The sequence below is a fragment of the Apus apus genome, chromosome 6, assembly GCF_020740795.1.
Source record: "Apus apus isolate bApuApu2 chromosome 6, bApuApu2.pri.cur, whole genome shotgun sequence".
NCBI classification, from domain to species: Eukaryota; Metazoa; Chordata; class Aves; order Apodiformes; family Apodidae; genus Apus; species Apus apus.
Window position 1 is genome coordinate 12312339 of NC_067287.1, and position 21397 is coordinate 12333735.

Below are 21397 nucleotides of genomic sequence, written 5' to 3' on the forward strand. Positions count from 1 at the left end.
GAGGTGTTCTCCCATGTCATGGAGAGACACAGCACCCCCTATGTGGTCTATGCCACCATGCCTGGTGTCACTGCAGCTGTCCTGCAGCCCAAGGAGCAGTCAGCACTATGGACCCTGACAATAAGTCTCCATCTGAAGAGAGACTGTGAGGACACAAGTTAGTTGTATTTTCAGTGCTGCCCTGTCTGTTGGTGAAGGGAGCTGCTGCAGACAGATCCCACCCTACTGTTTCTGTCCCTCTGCTTCCTTGCTCTTCTCATGACTGCTTCTCCCTTTGCCTGTGCCCTGTCTTTGCTGGCTGGCTGGCTCTCACATGCACACAGGCAGCACTTGCCCAGCAAGCGTGTAGCTCAGGAACCTGCCTCACAAGGGCCTTGGTTTCTCTTCAGGCCTTGCTGTTTGTAACACCTTGCCTTGGGCGAGGACAGCTTTATTCTCAACCCTCACTACAGCAAGAGTTGTTTCTTCTTTCTACTTGTTCTGAAAGCAGAATGCAGGAAATGCACGATGGCTTTTAGTCCCATGGCTGTGGCCGGATCACAGGCCAACCTGGCTGGCCATGGCATCTCTCATTAACAGCACTTTCTCACAGGAGCCCTGTTCCCTACTCAGTGACTGGCTCTCACATCATCTCCTTCTCTCTTTCTTGACAGATCATGTTATAACCTATGATCACAGAAAGTCCTGGTCCTCACGTTTCTCTGCTGTCACCTATGGGCTCCTCCAGAGCCGTGAAGAAGGGGGAACTCCAGCCCCACCATGAGAAGACTGGGTGAGAAGTGCCTATGACATCTTGGGGAACAGCCACACCTTGAGAGCTAGTTTTAATTTTTAGCAATTATGACAGACTGAGGTAATGTTCTCCACTTAGTGGTGATCCATGGGAGCAGCTCTGCCTTCCCTCTGTGGGATTAGATTAGAGATAGTTTCATTAATGCAGGGAAAGTATGTTAATTTGAACCACTTTAAGCAAGGGGTGAATCAAGCTGCCAGCGAGTTACCAAGATTGGCTTGCGAGCAATGCACTGCCTCAGTCTTCTCAGATGGAGGATGTCTGTTGCTGCCTCACTCAGTTTAGATGCCTGAAGTATCCTAGCCTTCAAAGAGTAACAAGCCTCTTCCTTCCTATTTTGTTCGAGATGGCTGTGCTGCCTGAATGGTTGGCAGCATGCAGAGAACCCAGCTGCACTACGAAGCAGTCTGGGCTGTAATTTACATGGTCATGGCTTGCTCTACCAAGACCTCTTCCTGGGTGGTCAACCTGTTTGGTTTTTGCCTAGCTTATTATTAGAGGACCATACCCCACCATCCCAGCTCTAAGTTGTCCGTGCAAATCTCAGGCTAACCCCATTGTCCCAGCTCAGTCTTCTCCTTTACATATGGCACTCACTTATTCCCTTTGCCTCTGGCTGCCAAGGGAGAGGGTGGACAGGCTCTAGCAGGTACTGCTGTCTTGCGTGACTGCAAGCATATCCATGAGGCCTAAATCCTTAAGAGAAAATTGTAGTCTCTCTATTCAATGTAAGGAGGCACCCTCTAACTCCAAGGATGATTTTGTCCTACATCCTGCTGACCCAAACTGAAGTTTTGGGATTTAATTCTCCACATTTCTCTCAACATCTGGTTGAATTACTGAAGTTCCCTGGGCCTTACAATGCTGAACACAGATCATAGGAACAGCTGTGGAAGCCACACCTTGTCTTTCTGGGCCTCCGCTGAGCTGTCATGGGGGGTGATCATTTGGACCTGATTCTAAGGGGTGAGAAGGGTGCATTTGTGATAGTCCGTGAGGTACCTTTGTCTCTGCACTGAAAAAGCCTTGGAAATGCTTGGCTACAAGTCACTAAATGATATGCATCTTACCTGTGGAGGGTAAATCAGAGCATTAAGGGGCTGCAGTGTAACTCTCAGGGCCAAACCCACCACCAGACAGCCTCCTTCTTCCTCCTTGCTACTTGAACCTTTCAGGAGACCACACCATCATGTCATCTTTTCCCACTCCCAGCCTCCTCCTTAAACCACACACTCTTGTCTGCACCCCATTTGAGGGAAAGAACCTCATTGTCTCTTGTAAACTTCCCATCTCCTTAGGGCTGCTGTGTTGAGCCTGCAGCAAGCACTTCTGAGCATCCCTCACTAGAGTTGAGCAGTGTTATTGTAAGGGCTTGCTGAAAGTAGGTAGAATAAACTTCTCCACATTCAGAAGGGTAAGGCCACTGCTGGCTTGGCTAGAGATGGAAAAGATTCCCTGCCTCAAGCCCCACAGCTCATTTCCTAGTTATGCTGCTCTGTTTCTACCCAAGCTGTTGGTGTTTGACTTCTGCATCCCCTGGAAGCAGACCTACTGTTGCATCCTACGAGTCATCACCAGGCTGCTTCAGTAACTCATCTTTCCTTCCATTCACAGGTCTTCTACGCATGGCGGCTCAACCCATGTGAGAGCTCTCTTATGTGAATACCCAGCAGCACATTTTGCTGTCTGTGGTCTGTGGACATTGACTGGCATCTAAGCGACACCCCAGCTCCCTCCTCTCCCCTAGACGCCACTGTCTTAGAGCCTCCATGTGCATTTGCTATGACATACATCAGTGTTGATGAGAGACAGGAACACTGCCGGGTGATCTTGAGTTGCCAAAATAATCAGCTCTATGCACAACATGGCTTAAAGGATTTTTCAGTTAGCAGCATGCATCCACTAAAGAACCTAGACACTCGTGTTTTTTCTGGGGACTTCCACACCCTAGGCTCCTGCCACACAGGCAAGGCACCTTTGGCCGGCCCTGTGGAAAACCGGATGTATCGGAGCGTGGAGGACCTTCACTGGGCAACAGTTGCTGACTCTGGGCTGTACTCTCACTGCCGGAGCCTGGATAATGAGATCATCTTTCGCTCTGGAGGCACCAGTCAGTGGACAGAAGGCTGCGTGGATGTGGCCCCAGTACAGAGCACACTGGACTCTCTGAGAAGCTTTTCTCTCCACACGAAACAGACATCTCGATCAGCACAGAATGTGCTCCTCTCTCCCTTTGCCAAAGTGCCTCAGTGGCTTTTCCCTTCTGCTGAGGAAAGAGCTCTACACAAGGATGCCAGAAAAGAGCTGAAGGAGAAGCTGAGGCTGCACAGCAGTAAGGTGCCAGAGCCCTGCAAGCCAGTGTGTCCACAGGGGACCCTGCCTGACCTGAGGGCTCAGGAGTTTTTTGAATGCCAGATGTGCCAGCAGTACAAGAATGGTTGTGCAGTCAACTGCTGCAGCGTTTTGGTGGAACACAGTGCTCTCAGGCACAGCCTCACTGGGAGGCAGAGACTGTGTTTTGCACACAGGATCATCAGTCCAGAAGACATCAAGCAGGAGACTCAGAGGAGGCTTCAGCTCCACAGGCAAAATAGCTCCCCAGATTTGCCCCTCCAGCATGCCGGGGAAAGCCATGAGATGGCCAAATCCAAAACAGCAGAAACCCTGGAACCATGTAGCAGGGAAACAGATATCAAAGCCACATTGGGACCGAGTAGGAAAGGCCACTGCAAAGGGAATCTTTACATACCCACCTTTGAGGAATTCAAGGAAATGAGAAGGAAGGAGGCAAATTTATCTGCCAGCTGCAGTGGGCCGGCAGAGTGCTTGAATAAGGGTCTGCCTGCAAACCAGATGCTGGAGAAGGAGAACAATAAGAATGTCTGTCCAGAAGCTCTGGGGACCAAAACTGTGAATGAAGCCACTGTCACAGCAGAGGATGATGACAATGTGTTCCATGAAAACTACACCTCTGCTGGCTTTTCCCAATATCCAGCCATAAGGGATGGTTTGAGAATGAGCAGCCCTGAGGTGAAGGACAGAACATTGCAGATCACCAGCCTGGATAGACCCCTGGTCCCCATTTGCTCTAGCCCTAATCCAAGATCACCTTTGCAGGCAGTAGCAATACACATTGCTGGGCAGGAGATGCTCAGTGATGAGCAGCAGAAAGGGGAGACAAGACAATTAAATGATGTCCTCCATCTTGCAGGGCAGTCCCTGGCTTCTGAAGCCCAGTCCTCTTGCTGTTCATCGCTGCTGTTAGAAGCCACAGACTTATCCAGCTATGGAGCTAAACTACAAAAAATGAAGGATGAATTCATAGGTTCAGCCCTGGAACTTATTAAGAAAAGGTAACATGCTCTGTGGGGTTACCTGAAAGCAGTTTCCTTGTTAACAGTCTGGTCTCACTCCTGATATGTACATTTAACTCCTGTAGCATAAATATGCTGTTGGCAGAGCCTTTCATCTTAGGGTCTCTGATAGCCACAAGGGTGTGTCTTGAAGCTATTGAGCTTAAACTCCATCTTTGCCTGGGATTAAACATCAGAAACATCTAGACTTTGCCTTTTTGTACACCTTGATCCTGTGCAGACAGCAGCCATTAGTAGCCCTGACACCCAGTTTCCCACCCCTTTTATTTCTCTAATAAATTGTTGAAAGGTCTTTTGTTTATGTTTGTTTTTTTAACTTCTGTTAAAAGTAGAGGACAGCAGAGGGATGCGAAGTACTAGTGTAATACATTTGAAAGAAGATTTAGGTAGTGTGACCTGTACGTAGTGAACTGGCAAACAAATGAAAGCATGATGGCTGCAAGTGAAAGTACTTGGAAATAATGTCCTTCTGCCAACTCAGTGTAAACAGTGACAGAAAGTACTTGTGTAAATCCTTCCTCCCTCATCTCCAACCGTGTTTTACCCTTCTCTGGGTAGGATTTTCACAAGGACTGCTTTCTCTATCCTGTTTTTGGACACTGCAGTCTTGTTACCTCCCTCCTGCCAAAGAAATGGGGATCGCTTTCTATGCAAGCAGGTGGACCAAGAGGAACCAGCAAAGTTCTGGAAGTTAGAAATTTGGGTCAGTTATTACTGTCTTGACTCCAGATAAGGCTGATGGGAAAAGGAGAAGTAAGTGTTGGTGGAGTGGTTTGTTTCCATATGCTTGATATTCAGGACTGGCTTTACCAAGAATTATATTTGACTTGGTTCCTGGCTGCTTCAGGCAGATTGACAGATGTGGTGTGTGAAATGCCAAAGCATCGTATCATGACTTGGTATTTCTGGAATGCTAGAGTTCTGAGACTGGGCTCAGGTTTTAGAGGAGATGAGAGTGAGTTCTGCACAGGAATGAGAGTTGTATGAAAGAACTTCCGTGGAGCTGAAGCTCCCCATGTAGACAGAGTGACAAGCAGAAATACTTCTGCAACTTCATAATCCAAAGGGAAGTAGGTGGCAGTCAGAGCCCTAAATACTTCCTTCAGCTGTCCAGCCCAGCCTTTGTGCTTTTGACCTAGATTGTGAAAACCCAATGAAGAAACAGATGAGAAAGTATGGGATGCAACCATTTCCATTGAGTAGGATATTTTTATCATTGATATGAAACGAAATACACAGAGTGGCACAAGTCATGAGTAAGAGCATAAGAACAGGTGTCTCTAGGCAGATCAAAGGTCTGACTAGTATCAGGAGTCTGAGGAGCATGCATAGCAAAGCACACAGGAACTGAGTAGTGCATATGATCTTCCTTCCTACTACCCTCCCAGCCTCCAAACACTTTCTGCCCAGGGCCTTTATGGTTTCAAAGTGGTTTCTGTGCTTTTAATATCTGCAGTGTTTTTTGTTTCTGTGAATGTATTCTGTCTCCCTAGGTGGATTTGTTAAAATATATGAGGTGATTCTATTAATACCAAAATGATAATTGATCTAAAAGCAAAGATGATGGTGATTCCAGTATTAGAGAGATTGTTTCATAGGGAAGAACCACCCTGGCCTGTTTATTTTCCACAGTAATAAAAATTAATGGTAAAGTTTGTAATTTATTCAGGATAGCAAGAGGAAAACAAGTCTGCTGGCAGTGCCAAAGTACTTGTTAGTGGGAAACTCCAGTTTCTTTAGTGTGGAAGTTTCTCAGTTTTCCATCATTTTACCTGAGACTGTAAAGTGCCTGAATATTAATTTATAACGTAAATTGATTCTCACTGCAGAGGTGAGAGACTTTTTTTCTGGCTGCTTTGGGTCCTAAGTTATGATTGTTGACATCCAAGCCATCTTTATTTTAGGTCTCTTTATTTTAAGATGCACAAGGAAGCAAAGGACATGACTAAGAGAGAAGGCTTCCTGAAGAGACTGTTGGGCTGTGTTTGGAATGACACTGGGATTGTGGGTAGAATAACAGCTTCCCATAGCAGAGGACTCCAAGTCTGTCAGGCAGGTTCCAGCAGGGAAAGAGCAGACAAAAATGTTTCCATTAGTCAGAAAGAGTCAGGAGCATGTGGAAAGGACTGAGGACTGCCAGCCTGGACAATGATAAAACCATGAAGAATCCCACAGAGACCATGAAGGAAAGCAGATGCTTCTTTTGGAGAATATGGTCTGTATGATGGAAGGTGGTGTGATCAAGAGGAGAATATTCCATTGCTGAGTTTTGCTACTGAGTGTGGACACATCCCACTGCCTCTCTGTGCTTCACTGTAATTCCTTCTTTCCGCATGTTTCAACCAAAAGCTGTCTGAGCAGGAGCAGCTTTTAGAAGTGGTGGTTTTCTAGCAGTGGCAGATCCTCTTCAGGAGCTTTCTTGCTCCCCAACTTCCACCATCTCCCCCACAAGTGTGCCCAGCTGAACTGTTCACGCTTTATCCAACTCAAATAGTGATGACATAGTCTAGCTGGGAATACATGAGGGAGGATTTTTTAAAACCCAGATCATTTAATGACTGATTTTAGATCATGGCCACACAGTTACATTGGACTGGCTGAAGAAGTGATAGCCAAATGTGGCTGGGGACAGGAGGGAGGAAGGAGACAGGAACCTCTTAAGCTGGACCGGGCCAGGCCAGTACCATGGTGGGACCACAGCCTTGCAGTGTGCCTGTGCTGCTCTTCCTGCAACCCTGTAGGGGGGCAAACACAGTCCATAGAACAGGCTGCTCCGGGGCAGCACTGGTGTTGGTGTCACCTTTCTACAGGCTGGGGAGAAGAGGCCTGGAGGGGTGAAGCGATGCTTCCAAATCCATCTAGCAGGGAGTTAGCACAGCAAAAGCAAAGAGAGAAGCCTGCTGTTAGCACTGTGTCATTGCTGTGCAGCTGTGGCTAAGCTCTTTTTAAGCTGGTAAATCCTCTGGTAGTGTTAGCTGGGACCTAGGAGCATAAATGGAGGAAGTTGAAAAAGCATCAGCTAGAAAGTCGCAAACTGACTTTCTGGCCTGACAACAGAGTTAGTTTGTGTTCTGGGAGATTTGTTCCCTTTTTAGCAGTTTCAGTATTGGCTGATGGTTTGTTACCAGTAGCAACTGTCATTCACTGAAAGAAAAGTGCCCATCTGTCTCATGTGTTTGCTTGTAGATGATAGTGTTGGAATTGCACATTAGCAGTGTGACCTACCAGCAGAAGTTCACAATTGAAGCCTTTAAGAAGAAGCAGATTTTTGTCATAGGAGACTTTTGTTAAGCATAAAATATATGAATAACCTGAAATATGTCCCTGACGTGGGCTTCCTCTATGTACAAGCATCCATATCCAGTCCTGACAAGATTTCTTTTTAAAGGAATCCAAGCCCATACCAATTAAGTAAAGCCAAAATGAAAAAATTAGTATTCTTCCAGGCAGGCTTCATTATGCATGGAAATAAGGTGTCTTAGAGAATCTGTTAAAAAAAAAAAAAGTGTCACAAGTAGTATCACAATCTACAGCCTGTCAACTACTCTGTCAAGTCAGTGGTTTTGCACCAGACTGTGTCTGTCTGGAGAGGTGGTGGTGTCTACAGAGAGGGGAATGTTGGGTTGGAACAGGCTGCCTGTTATCAGCCAGGCCAGGCCTTTGTCAGCACCAGGCAGCCATGAATACGAGCATCCCAGAATTGCCAAGTGGGAACAACAGACTCTGCTAATCTTTTCAGCACTCTCAGGTGCACCAAAAGGCCTGAACCTGAGATCACTGGAAGCAGAGGGAATCTTTCCAGTGGTTTCAGTGAGCCTGTGATAATATGAGATGAAAACCAGAGGGAAAGCTCCTTTAATCCTCAAATCTCTTCAAAGCATTATGGTTTTTAGCAGGTGGTTTTCTTCCAGATGAGCAATTCAGTTTCTGTGTTGACAACAGCACTTTAAATAGCAGCAAATATGGATATGGCCTACTTAGAAAGAGGTTTTTCTGGTCCCTATGAGAGAACCTCGTGTTTTATGGACACAAAAATGCCCTGAGAACACCCAAAACTTGATATCCCAGACTGATGTTGGCATGAGTGCAATTACCCCATTTGCACTGCTATCATTGGGCTGTGTTTAGAGCCTCTGAAACATACGCACGGCCGTCATGCCGTCAATCTAGATTCCTGCCTGCACTTCCCCCGAACAGTCGTGGCTGGTTGTTCAAACCAGGGCTTTCTGCTCAGTCTCACCTGTGTCAGGAATGGCAGGTGAACTGCATATGTGACGTTCATCAGAGTCTGCTTCTTCCCCTGCAGCTGCAATGCTGAGACTGCTGCCGAATCCCCCTCGGAGGGGCAGTGTGATCTGAGGGAACCTGATCTCCCACCTCCGGAGGACAGCCAGCAGCCCACAGCGATGTCCATGGCAACAGAGACCTGGGAGGACAAGCCAAGTAACGAGACACCCAGCGGCACTCCACCTGCAGAGAATGTAAGGGGGAGAAGCTCACCTCTCATCTTGAGCATGTTTATGATTTTTTTCTTGTCAGAAGCTCTAAAGAATCCCTTTGTTGTAGGAACTGTGCAGACTAGGAACCTGGGATCTGAAATCACACCAACTCCCATGGGCGATTAAACTCTGTTACAAGGATTTCTAGTGCCTCTTTTAGGACAGTTAATGAAACAGGAGTCAGTTTTGTGCCCTTGCCTATCTGCTACTGCACCTCTTGCAACGAGTTCAGCAATAACCTCTCATGGCTTTCAGTGTGGCACCAGCCCCTCATTGCTGTGCTGCCCAGGATTTCAGACAGATGCCCTCCCTGTCCCCACTTTGCCAAACCGCCAAGGCAGGTAAGGCATAGAGGCTGGAGTTCCTGGCCCTGCAGTGCTGAAATGTTCAGAGAAGAGGGGCAAGTTAGCTCAGATCCCTGGAGGTCTGGCTCAGCCTCCCCTTTAGGTCCTTAGCCAGTGCTATGCTCTTGACTTCTTCACAGTTATTCCAGTAGCTGTGATCCAGGCACCATGGAGCCACTGTACTGACAGCTACACATCAACAGAGGGTGAGGAGTCCCTGCTGTTGAGACTAAGCAAGACAGAGGGACCTGGGGGGACAGATTTCCTAATGATCGTGTAGCAGAGCTTCATTTACAATCCTAACACTGAGGACCTGCCTTTTCTCTCCTTTGGCAACTAGAGTCCGGTGGGTGCAAACCAGGCACGGCTTGGACCACTTCCTCGCTCCAAACCTACTTGCTTGTCTTTGCTTTTCTTGCAGACTCCCAGCCCCAGCTGCCGCCGCTCCAGCTCTGACCTTGCCCACGAGAGTGCAGATGGTGCCAAGGCCCAGCGGGAGTGCCGGCTGCGGCCGCACTTCAGCGACCCGATGCCCACGGACTCGGTGAAGAGGAAGCAGCTGGAGCTGAAGATCGCGGCGGCAGCGCGACAGCACGCACAGAAGCGCCGGCAGGAGCGAGACTACGGTACCCGCCTTCTGCACACTCGGGGGGGTTGATGGGCCACTGCCGAGCCCTGCTACACTGGTGTAGATAGGGAGTGACTCTGCTGACCTGGGGGTGGGAAGTGTTCTGCGTTTCACCCAGGTGTGCAAGAGATGAGGATCTACTTTGATGTGCCCCTGTCCCTGCCTGGCAGATGGAAGCAGGGGAGAGGGACCGAATGAGTTCACAGGTATGGGCAGAGCAGGGATGACAAATTTTTCCTGGGAGCCATTTACTTTTGACCCTGCCCTTCCCAGCAGCAAAACAGGAGTGGGGGGGGAAGCCCTGCTTTCACCAGATCTCCCCCGCAAGGGTTCCTGTCACTCATGGGTGTGCCAGTTTGGGCTCCTCAGGCGAGCTCTGTGCCTATAGTGATTTGTATCTCTTCTCAGGTCCAGTGGTAGCAAAAGCCAACCTTGGCCACGGTGGCAGTTTTGATGAGACCCGCCGCGCCCCACGTGGCTCCCTGCGCTCCAGACGTCATTGGAGCAATGTCAGCAGCCTGAGCACGGACAGTGGGATTGTTGGAGTGAATGATCTCCAGGATGACCTGGATCCCAGCAAGGCCACCCGCACCAAGTCGGTGGAGGTGGAGAGGGCAGATAGTGGCATTGGCCAGATGCCAGCCAGAAAGTGGAGGAACAGGGCATCCGAAACACTGAGCTCCCTGCAAGCCTGGGAAGCCCACCGTCCCTGCACTGACTGTGGAGAAAGGGACCTCCCAGTGGAGACCGATGTGCAGAACTGCAATCAGAGGCGGGCTGACCTCTGTGAGAAGTGCTGCAAGCGCAGGACGGAGCGCAAGGAGTCTGTGCTGGAGTTTGTTAATACAGAGGCCAGCTATGGAGAGGACCTGCGCATCATCAAAGAAGAGTTCTACCTCCCGATGCAGGCAGCTGGGCTGCTGAGCCAGGAGCAGCTCCTGGGCATCTTCAGCAACATCCAGGAGCTCATCGACCTCAATGAGAACTTCCTGGAGATACTCCAGGAAGAGATTGATCAGGCCTTTGACCAGGTATGATGCTGCATGCTCTAAAGAGGCCAGACTGGGCAAACAGGTATAGGTTGTGTGTTGGTGAGGCAGCACAGGTGGAGCAGAGGATTGGGAGGTAGGACTCCTGGGTTTTGGTCGTCTATGTATTCCCTTGTTCCCTGAGCTATTGTAAACCAGTTATTTCAGTAGGCCTGTGCCAGGTCACAGCTGCTAGGCTTACACATCCAGAAGTCAGAGAACAATTTACCATGACATTTATTTTTCACTTAGTCATCAAAGTAGCCAGTAAGAGGACAACTGAAGGAGACTGCTTCCCAGACAGGCTTGCTGCTGACTACAATTGCAGAAGTTGTTAAGGGCCCTGTCTGTTACCTGAGTTACAGGCCTCCCCTCCCCATTTGCTCATAAACACTCACTGTTAATTTCTGGACTGCTGCATTAGCTGTATGGCAGACCTGCCAGCAAGAAGGTCCCCAGGACGCTCTTCTGACTAGCAGGCTCACTCTGGCCTCTAGCCTTTGAGCCCCTGCTGTGATGCACTGGTCTAGCCTGTAGAAGCAGAGAAGACATCTCTGTATGTGTAAAAGAGCAAGCAGTTAGACCAGCTTTCCTTCCCCTGCCCATGCACTGCTTCCCCCTGGACCTGCAGAGACTGCCTTTCCACCAGGAAGGGTGAGCCCAGTTCCACTTTTGGTCTGGCCCTCTCCAGATCCTGCAGTAGGTTGGTGCTGGTAGGACTGAATGCAGGCTCTATGGCTGTGCCTCTCCTGAACTAACCATGTATTTCATGCTTGCAGGGTGATGATGACCTGATGACTGTGTGCATCGGCGAAATATTTCTAGAGTTTGTCAATATGCTGCCAGCCTTTCAGACCTACTGTCTCCAGCAGTCCTCCTCTGTGAACATGCTCAATGCGCTGGAGAAGGAGAAGGAGTTGCTCAGGTGAGAAAAGGAATGAGTGTATTCTGCCAGGCTTTGGGGACAGGAAGGCCTTTGTTCAATGAGATCCAAATTTTGATGCCGATGTTCTTCAGTGATGAACTGCTCTCTCTTGGGGTGAGGAGAGTAATTTACCCTCCAAAATATATTAACCCCTTGATACTTCCACTGAGGCAGCCAATTGGTCCCCAACTATATTCTGTATTTTGTGGTACCAGTGTTTGCCCCCTGACCACTGGGCTGAGTGGTCACCAAGTAACACCCAGCTGAGAACAGCTCTCAGTCCCTGCTCCAGAGCACACTTTGGATTTCCACTGGGGAAAGCCACTGTGTGGAGTTTGCATGACTTGCATTTGTTTCCCATTCCTAACCCTGGCCTGCTGGGCAACATCAGGCAAGTCACTTCTCTCTTTCCACTGCAAGACCTTAAATGATGACAGTACCAAATTCTTGCTTAGAGTGCTTTGTATTCTAATGATGAAAGAAGCTACAAATTAGTGTCATCAGATATAAGATGGTGTATCTGCCTTGAGCCTACGTCAGTGTGTACCAGAGAAAGATCACACCCTCATTATTTTAATAGCAATTTAATAGAGGACTGACAGGATGTTCTAGTGTCCCAGGCACCTTATTGCTCTTCTGCAGCTGAGCACAGCTGCAGAAATTGTGGCTGTTTTTTGAGAAGACAGAATTCACAAGGCTGCTGAAACCAAAGGGGAGGCTGCAGTGCCCAGCAGCTGTCAGCACCACGCTGTCCTTTTGCATGTAGGATTGCAGCATCTGCTGGCCGAACAGCCATCATTTCATTCCCTCTTCTTAAATCCCTGCAGAATATTCCTCAATGTCTCCCAGAATGACAACACAGCGCTGCGGCGGATGAACTTGAGGTCCTTCCTGATGGCACCTTTGCAAAGAGTCACCAAGTACCCACTGCTGCTCAGCAGAATCATCAAGGCCACCACTGATTACCACCCAGATCACAGCAACCTGCGGGAGGCCAAGAGCCGCATCGAGTCTCACCTGGAGCACATCAACATGAAAACCAAGCAGGAGGGAAACACATGGACCCTCCGCTCCTTTCGTCAGGACAGCAAGAAGAAGAGAGAAGTCATCAACATTGAGATGAGAGAAACTGCCCTCAAAACTGTAGGCTGGCTGCGGGAGGAAACACGGTTTGTGATGGAGGGGTCTTTGCAGCTGGCTCAGCCCCCTGACGGCCAATGGGTGAAGAAAGGCAGCAAGACCTTGAAGTTCCAGAACATGCAGGTCCTCCTCCTGGTGAACATGAAGCGTGTATCTGAGTCCAGCCTGGAATCAGCCGAGCCAGGGCCTGTGAAGGACGCCGTGCTGGTACTCATCAGGGACAAAAATAATGGGAAGTTCCATTTGCTCAGGGAGCCCTTGAGGCTGAGTAATTGCATTGTCTCCACTGATCCCGACTGCGATGACACTTTTGAACTCATTGAGATCAGGCGGGAGGCGTTTGTGTTCCGGGACAGCGACCGGGCACGGACTCACCACTGGTTCAGGCAGATCAGGCGCTACTCGCGGGAGCTGGGCTCCTGGAAGAAGCGGCGGAACGCGCTGCCCAACATCATGATCAGCACCCCTCACACCAGGCCCTGAGTCCTGCACACGCAGCACCTGGGAAGACTTGGCTTGGCTGGTGCCATGTGCAAGGACCATCAGGAGCCTTGGTGGCTTGATTTTGCTTTGCTCTATGGACTACACAGGGAGAAGCCTGGCCCACAAAGACTCTCAGCAGCACTGGAAGCGAGTGTTACAGCCTAATTCTGTTGTCCAGCTTCAGGACTCACAACCCATTTGTGGCTGTTGTACATCCAGAGATGGGCTTTCCTCGAGGAGCAGATCCCTGGAAGGAAACACTGAGTTTATCTTGTTAATATTGCACTGCAGGAGAATGATGTATGATGCTTGCCATTGCATGGATTGTGTTGAAAGCCAGTCTTGACAACATGAGAGAGGTTTTCACCATTGACTGCATTTCATCAGCATTAGGTAAAGTCAGGGTCAAAATTAGGTGCAGTATTATGCAACAGGGGAGGAAGGTTGGAGAAAAGGATGTTTTCCACCACTACTCCTAAGGACTATATTTCATTATTCACTTCCGTATATTCAGTCAAAATATTTGTTTGAAAAGAAAGGTCTTTCATCTTTTCTCGGAATCAAGTAGGTATCAGTTTGCTCTGATACAGCTGCATGCACACAGAAAAAAAAAAAAAAGTTAAAAAAAAAAAAAAGCAGACAAGATTTAAAGGGTTCTTGCTTTCTGACACAAACACCCCAAATATGTGTAGAAGCTGTGGAAAAGCAGTACACCCCCACTGACTTAGGGACTGGACCATAACCCTGCATCTGAAATATATCAGAAGTGTATGTAAATATAGCTCTGCTGCCACTAATAGTGAACTTAAAAGTTTGCAATTATTTAAAAGATGTAATCTAGTGTATTTAAAAATTTGATTGAAAGCAACAATTTACATTGTATTGTAGAGTAACATAAAAGGTTTTAATAGTTATGTTTCAATGAGTTTAGGTGGGTGTTTTTTTAAAACATTTGTTTTCTGGTGTAGATCCTTCATGTGGTGTGGGTGGCATTCAGGTGAGCAATGTGCCTCCATCTGTCCATTGGATCCCCTGAGCAGAGTTCAGGGGCTACCCCAAATGAGACTGAGAGAACAGTACAAGCAATAGACTGGCACAAAATCTGATGCTCTGGCCGCCCAGGTCAGGCCTGGCGGTCCAGGCGTGAGAGCCAAAGCTGAGGCCACAAAACATTCCCCCATGAGGTCCAGCCTCTCTCAGCTCCACAGCAGGGACATGACTCGAAACTGAACAATGGTAAAAAGGCAAACAGGGTTTAACCTTTTCAGCCTGACATTACTAATGATGGTGACCTTGCGATTACAAGAGCAGCAAAATGTCACACTGTGACATACATAGCAAATGCCAGAGGCTAAATTAAAGCACCCTGAATTTTGGTCAGTGGATCTCAGAGGACAACCTGTAAGTGTTCCTTCAGACCCCAAGGTAAAGACAAAGTTAATCAGCATTATTCACTCACAACAAAATATTTCTGTTACAGGCATTTATTTTACGGGAGGATTCACACAAAGAAGCATATTTGTGTATTTTTCCAGAGATCAACCAGCATCAGTGAGCACACAAAGGAAGGTGGACAGAGGCTTCATGTAGGTAGCCCTCATGTTGTAAGACACCACCGACCCCAGGCCTGAGCAGGCCTCCAAACCATGTCCAGTGCTTTGTCCTCCTACCACAGCTGCTGGGCTCGTTACTTCTCCAGGCACTGAGGCAGACACCAGCAGTAAGATGTGTGATTTCTGGCTGGATTTTATCTGCACCTGCACCATCCAGTGTTTTAGTGCTTTGTTCTGTCCTTAAGGAAATGGGAGTTGTTGCTTCATTGGAGGCTTCACAAACACACAGCCAAGATGTAAGGGTGGCAGCACACAGCTAAGTGCTGTGGCAAGTGAAAGCTGGCAAAATGCTTACTGGGGCAGCAGCCTGACTCCCTCAAGTGGGCTGGAATCCCCTCCAGCTGTTCCTCATCATAAGACTAGAATAAATTGTTTGTTCCCCCCCAATATGCACTGAACAGCCACTGACGAGCATGAAACATTGCTTTGAGAAGTTTGTTGCTTGTTTTTTTAAGTAGATGGATGCCTGAGCATGGCAGCTGCTGGAGGGACCTTTCTCTGATGCTGTCATGACAGATCTGCATCTCACAGCCTTCAAGCCCCATCCACCTAACGTGCAAAAAGCAACAGCTTGTAGCACCTTTGTTTTCTCTCCCAAGATCAAAATGGCTCAGCTACCTTCTCTTCTTTACCTTCAGTGGCAGTTTTGATAAGGGAAGGCTAAAGTACAGTGAGCCTAATAGCTTGATTTATCCAAACAGCCAGTGGCTTTCACAGCCACAGAAAGCTGCTGCTTCCTGGAATTTTTTTCAATTACTTTCCAGCACAGTGGTTTTCTCCACACCAATTTATACTCAGAACCAGCCTTGGACTATTTGTACAGTCATATCTTTAAATCAAGATACCTTCAGTCATGCTGGCTGTTCAAAAAGGTTAGAGAACAATAAGTATATGTAAAAGGTCTGATATTTAGCATCAATCTTGCATTTGGGTGATTGTTCCATTTGTCAGATTCAGGGTTTTTCTAGGTATCACAGGAAACACCTGCCTGCCAGGCTCCTAGTAATCATGGCCTATTTCCTCTGAACCAAGCAAACCCTCCCCAAAAGAAAGTCCATAAATAATTGCTGGCTGTTGAGTTACGAGCAGGACATGTACTTGGTGCTGTAGCCCTGTCCTAAAAAACCTGTGGCCAGGGAACAGTACAAGGTCTTTCATCTGGGACAGCCTGATTGTTGAACCTGTCAGACTGGACAGAGGTTGTGCTTCCAATGTTATTTGTCTTGTATGTATCCGGTGTGTACTCAGCTGCTCGCCTGCCTTTAAATTGCAGGTGTTGAAAGGGAGCACGAGCACAGCACCATCTCCATGGCCCTGTGGGTGCTGGTGCTGTGGGGTGAGCCTGCACAGGAAGGGCAGAGCGTGTCAGCACACTGACAGGGCAGTAAGTTTCCATAATCCCTGGGCACCTTTCTCAACTAGATGATCCCTCTCCTGGGAAGCTCCAGGTCTTTCAGTACCACATGTACACATCTTACTTGGCAGCACTGGAGATTAGTTGTGCTGTATTTTTCCATTTCTGATTAACAAACCTGACAAAATGCTATCATAACCCAGGGTACTTGGGAACAGGGTTGTCTATAAGCCAAGAAAGCAATTACTTGTTCCAAACTGGCCATCCTAGGGCTCTGTGATATTTTTATGCCTCTCAGAAGTCATGACTGACAATACCAAGATTACTTTTCAAGACTCCTGCCCACTGAACATAGCCGAATAACACAAGCAGGCCTTTATGGAGGTACCATGTTAGGGGGAAAAAGAGGATGTCATATTGCTCTGTTGATTTATCAGAACTCATAGATGACCTTTAGCAAGAATTTAGGATGTGTCCTACTGGTCATTTATGAGGAAGACAACAACAACAAGCAGCAGTATTTATCATTGAGTCCATGTAGTTTTGAGCTCAAGACAGACCCAAGATGATAACACAACACTGGGTTAAGAGCCCCCTCAGAGACCTAGTCCCAAGGAAAGAGGGAGTAGATGCGCAGAGCTACAAAGATGATGAAGAGAGTGGAACATCTCCCTTATGAGGAAAGGCTGAGGGAGCTGGGTCTCTTTAGCTTGGAGAAGAGGAGACTGAGGGGTGACCTCATCAAAGTTTACAAATATGTAAAGGGTGAGTGTCAGGAGGATGGAGCCAGGCTTTTTTCAGTGATGTCTAGTGATAGGACAAGGGGCAATGGGTGCAAACTGGAGCATAGGAGGTTCCATGTAAACATCAGAAAAAACTTCTTTACTGTGAGAGTGACAGAGCCCTGGGACAGGCTGCCCAGAGAGGTTGTGGAGTCTCCTTCGCTGGAGACATTCAAACCCTCCTGGACACATTCCTGTGTGATGTGCTCTGGGTGATCCTGCTCTGGCAGGGGGGTTGGACTAGATGATCTTTCGAGGTCCCTTCCAACCCCTAAGAGTCTGTGATTCTGTGATGCTTTAAGAGTCAACAGGCTGAATGGGAAAGCCTGAAAAAAAGCACAGGGAGATGAAGAGCAAATACTTTAAAGTACAGAGACTTCTGCTTTAGTGAATAGAGATCCTCTATTTTGTGGTGTCCTTGCACATTCCTGGTTGTCCTTAACAGAAGTGAGGGTGCAGAAGGGGTGTTGAGCATGGGCCTCTGCTGGGTGATCAAGAACACATCTGAAAGGGAGGACCAGTGTTGGTTTGGCAGCAAGAAGCTATTGTAGCTGTCATTGGAGACTCAGTGATTGACCTCAGCACATCCCAAAACCTTCTGTCACTACAGTGGGATATGATGGACCAAAAAGTATTACTGGTGAGGCAGACAAAGAAATTCCCTTATTTCTCACAGAGGCTGCTGCAGAATATCAATATGACTAGATACAGGTACAAGAAATTAAAAAAAATAATTTAAAAATCAAAGTTTTGGCAGTAACACTGCACAGTCCAAAACCTCCAGGCAAATGCCAAGGGCACTCATTAGGAAGGAAGACATCTCCCTCAGGAAGCTGAAGGTGGTCCCCTAAGGGAAACCTTTCTACAACATGGACGGAAAAGCTGAGTGACAGGAACTTTGAGGGTCCTCTTCAACAGAGAGTGAAGAACCCTAATGAGGAATCAGAATGCAGGCAGAGTATCCTCCAGCACCAGCCTCTGCCCAGGCTTGACTGGGAGCAGTTACACAGCTGGAAAAAGTTGAAAAGCTGGCATTAGGCTCTAGGCCTATTAGCAGAGATGAATGTAATGATAATTTGCAACTCTCCAGCTCATATCCTGCCCCAGTACAATCTTCATCAGCACAGGCATCCCTGAGAAATTATCTCAGTTGCAGGTGAGAATACCCAGACTGCAAACAGCCCTCCCAGGGAAGGTGCCCTGCACATAAGTAGGCAAATGAACTCCCTCTTTCAGCAGTGATGGGGCCCGAGGTGGCTTTGAACCCTTCTCTCCTAGAACAGGAACCTCTCTTGCAGAGCCAGAGTCACATGCTTGGGGGGGATCTGCACCAAACGTCTTTGGGTGTTGTGAGGAGTGCTGGTAGATGAAGCCTGGAGGTCACAAGAAAGTCACAGAGCAGATCCCATGACTGATGCCTGGGGTAACCAAAACATGTGAAGAGCACAAGGCCTGTATAGCCCTGGACTGTTTCACAGAGGCTGAAATCCGAGGCTTTTTCCTCCTTTTAGGCTTTCTGCAATCCCTGTTGAAGTCTCCAACAGGCTGTCGTAGGCATCAGACTTCACAGAAGCCTGTGGGAGCTGCACAGGGCCTGGGTGCAGACTCAGAGGCAGGTGCACAGCTCTCCCTACTGGGCTGGGGAGCAGGCAGTGCCCTGATAGGACTCAGGCTCTTACATTTTCCCCACCAGAAGCAGGTTAGACATTTGTACACTCACAGTGTCAATGTACAGATGAACAAGCACTCAGACAAGGAGTGCTTCCCCCTTCTGTCAAGAAGGGGCTGCTTTTAGGACAGCCATTTCCCCTTTGGGCAGGGCAGCTTTCCAGAGATGACTAAACCCGCCAGAAGTGCTGCAGTTTGAAGTTCCCATAAACAGAGAAACCTGCAAAGAGACACCCATCTTCAAGTAATTCATGCCTGACTCACAGCATGTGTACAGGAGATGGATACTGTAAAGGACCATTCCTTTCAACATCAAACACTTGCTTAATGACCTTCCACAAATGGAGCAGGCAGGAGGCTCTCTGAACAGCCCCTATACACACCTGAGTATAGTTGCACTGCAGCATCCAGCAACAGGCAGTACTTTAGTGAGGGAAGATGGACTGCTGATGAGTAACAGGTCAATATCCATGCACAGACCCCAGAAGTCACTCCTTTCTGCTCTTGTTAATTGCCTCGGTGTGTAATGACCTTACCAGCTGGAAAAGGCAAGTGAGGCTCCACAGCACCCAAGTCATCACTTCACAGTAAAATGAAGGCAACTTATTTACCCAAAGAGGAAACCCTTGGCAATCCAAACAGAACTGGAAGCAGTTAAAATACTGAAAAATAAACCAACAAAAAAACCCCAAAAAACCCAGACAATTGACCATGCAGTGTTACAGCTCAGGGAACACTGAAAGCTGGCACTGCAGGGAGAGGAAGAAGCCTCCCAACACACACAGAGGCACCCCAGGGGACTGTGTGGTGAACAGGATTGGAGCAAACACTGCTGAAAAATAAAGATTGTTTCAGCTAGATCAGCTCCTTGATCCAGTTCACTGCACAAAGACGTGTGCTGGCACTAGAAAAGGGAAGTCTGGAGGTGATGACATGTCCTTTAACAAGTGCCAGCTTAAAGAGGTTGCTGGTCTCCTGCTGCAGTTAATTCCAGCAGACAGAGCCCAGTTCAACAACAAGCCCCAAGCTCTCTTCTGCATCCTGTTCTGCAGAGCTCTGTCCACCCCTATTTCCCAAATGGTTTCAGGTCAGCACTTCCATTGATCTGCAGGGGGTTAACAGGCAGTGCTATAAATATAGAGCAGCTAATCAACTATGTAAGTGCCCCATATACTGATATAAAGAAAACCCACAGAAACTACGTCAAGATGCGGGAGGGAGGGAACCCAAACAAGAGTGAACACAAAGATGATCCAAGAGATTGCTCCCTGGAACACACTTGAGGCTGGAGTGGCTCAGAGAATAGCTGTGCTGGCTGTTGAGTCAGCCTCTCCAGGACTCCTGCACTGACTCACTCTCCTCCCAGCTGCCAGCACACGCTGCGCCCTCCATTCACTACCAACAGGAGTTATTTGTTCAGAGTTCAAGTGCATCTGATTCATCCTGAGCCATCATGCTTTTGCAGTCCCCTGACCTCCATCTCTTACTGCTGTTCCCCACTGGCCAACTTGCTCCCAGTATGCCTGGGAAAGGGAAGGGTCAGCGAAGAGAGAAACCCCTTACTCAAGTCCTTCTGGGTCTTCCCCTCCGGCCTCTGTTCCCAGCTCTGAGACAGATACACAACTTATAATTTAGATCCAGAATAATGTGCAGGTTCACAATCAAGGCCACAAGGTCCTAAAGGCTACCTCTGTGTAGAGGAAGCCACAAAAAATGCACATCCCTGGCTTTCCCTGCTGTTGCCTACGAAGAAAGTTTGAGGTTTCCTGTTCCCTTCACCAGGCCTGGCTTGGAAATGCACTGTGCAGCCTGGCTCTTGCAAGTGATGCTTTTCCAGAGGATGATGCTAGACTCTCCAAAACATAGGAACAGGAAAGAACAAGGTGTTTGCTAAACACCCCCTGGGAACACAATGTTGGAGAGTCTCAAGCACTTGCTCTCCACAGAGCCTTAGACAGAAGGATCCCACAGGATCTGTAAGCCCTAAGTAAGAGACTTGCTCTTTCAGTTGTCCCTCCCACAGTAACTGCATCTCTGCACAGCACTGTTCTGTCCTCACCAGCTCTTGGAAACCATGTAAAATGCAAGAGCTGGCAGAACAAGGATCTACTGAAAAGCTGCCATAGGGACATGGGACCCCATGTCAGGAAGCAGGCCTTTTGCATGACTAAATGCAACCAGTGAACCTGAGACACAAAGCACAAAGCCTTAATAAACACCTGTCCTGCAATTAGAAACCTGCCCCACCACACGGCCTCACAACCCTGTCCTGCATGCCAGTCCTCCAGCCTGAGAGACATCAGACTGATGCTCAGAAAACCTCTCTTTGTTTCCCCTGCTCCTACACATTTCCTGTGTGACCATGGTTTGCATAGCTGTCTTGGAGTCTTAAGGTGTTGCTTCACCAGTCTCTGGTTTTGGCAGTGGAACTGGCTTAAGCTCCTTCCTTCCTCCCACCTCCACAAGGTTAAAGTGAGAAAGAAGCAAACAGTGGAGTAGGACAAGAACAAAGAGCTACTTTGAAAGCTGGTCTCATTGCAATGGGGCTCAGGAAGTTACACCTTCTTTTCAGCTGTGAAAGATGGATATTACCCTCTCCCTACATTATGTGACATGAAGACAAACATGAAAGATTAACGCGGTAATGATAAACTCCCTACCTCTCCTGTTTAACTTGGCCACGTAACCTGGGGAGATGGCAATACCCCTCTTTCACAGCAGAAGAAAATGATTCTCTGAAGATGAACCTTACAACATATTGGATTT

General features: G+C 48.1%; 1 protein-coding gene across 2 annotated transcripts in view; it reads left to right on the plus strand.

Moving 5' to 3' along the window:
• LOC127386280 (uncharacterized) overlaps positions 1-14129 on the plus strand; it is a 44172-nt gene extending 30043 nt beyond the window's left edge. For both annotated transcript variants that reach the window (XM_051623086.1, XM_051623087.1), the window contains exons 2-8: positions 654-772; positions 2408-4146; positions 8474-8648; positions 9432-9636; positions 10047-10669; positions 11446-11591; positions 12419-14129. In XM_051623086.1, coding sequence (XP_051479046.1) covers positions 2576-4146; positions 8474-8648; positions 9432-9636; positions 10047-10669; positions 11446-11591; positions 12419-13214 — 3516 coding nt within the window. In that variant the 5' untranslated portion in view covers positions 654-772; positions 2408-2575 and the 3' untranslated portion in view covers positions 13215-14129. The remainder of the gene's footprint in view (positions 1-653; positions 773-2407; positions 4147-8473; positions 8649-9431; positions 9637-10046; positions 10670-11445; positions 11592-12418) is intronic.
• Positions 14130-21397: the final 7268 nt, after the last annotated feature.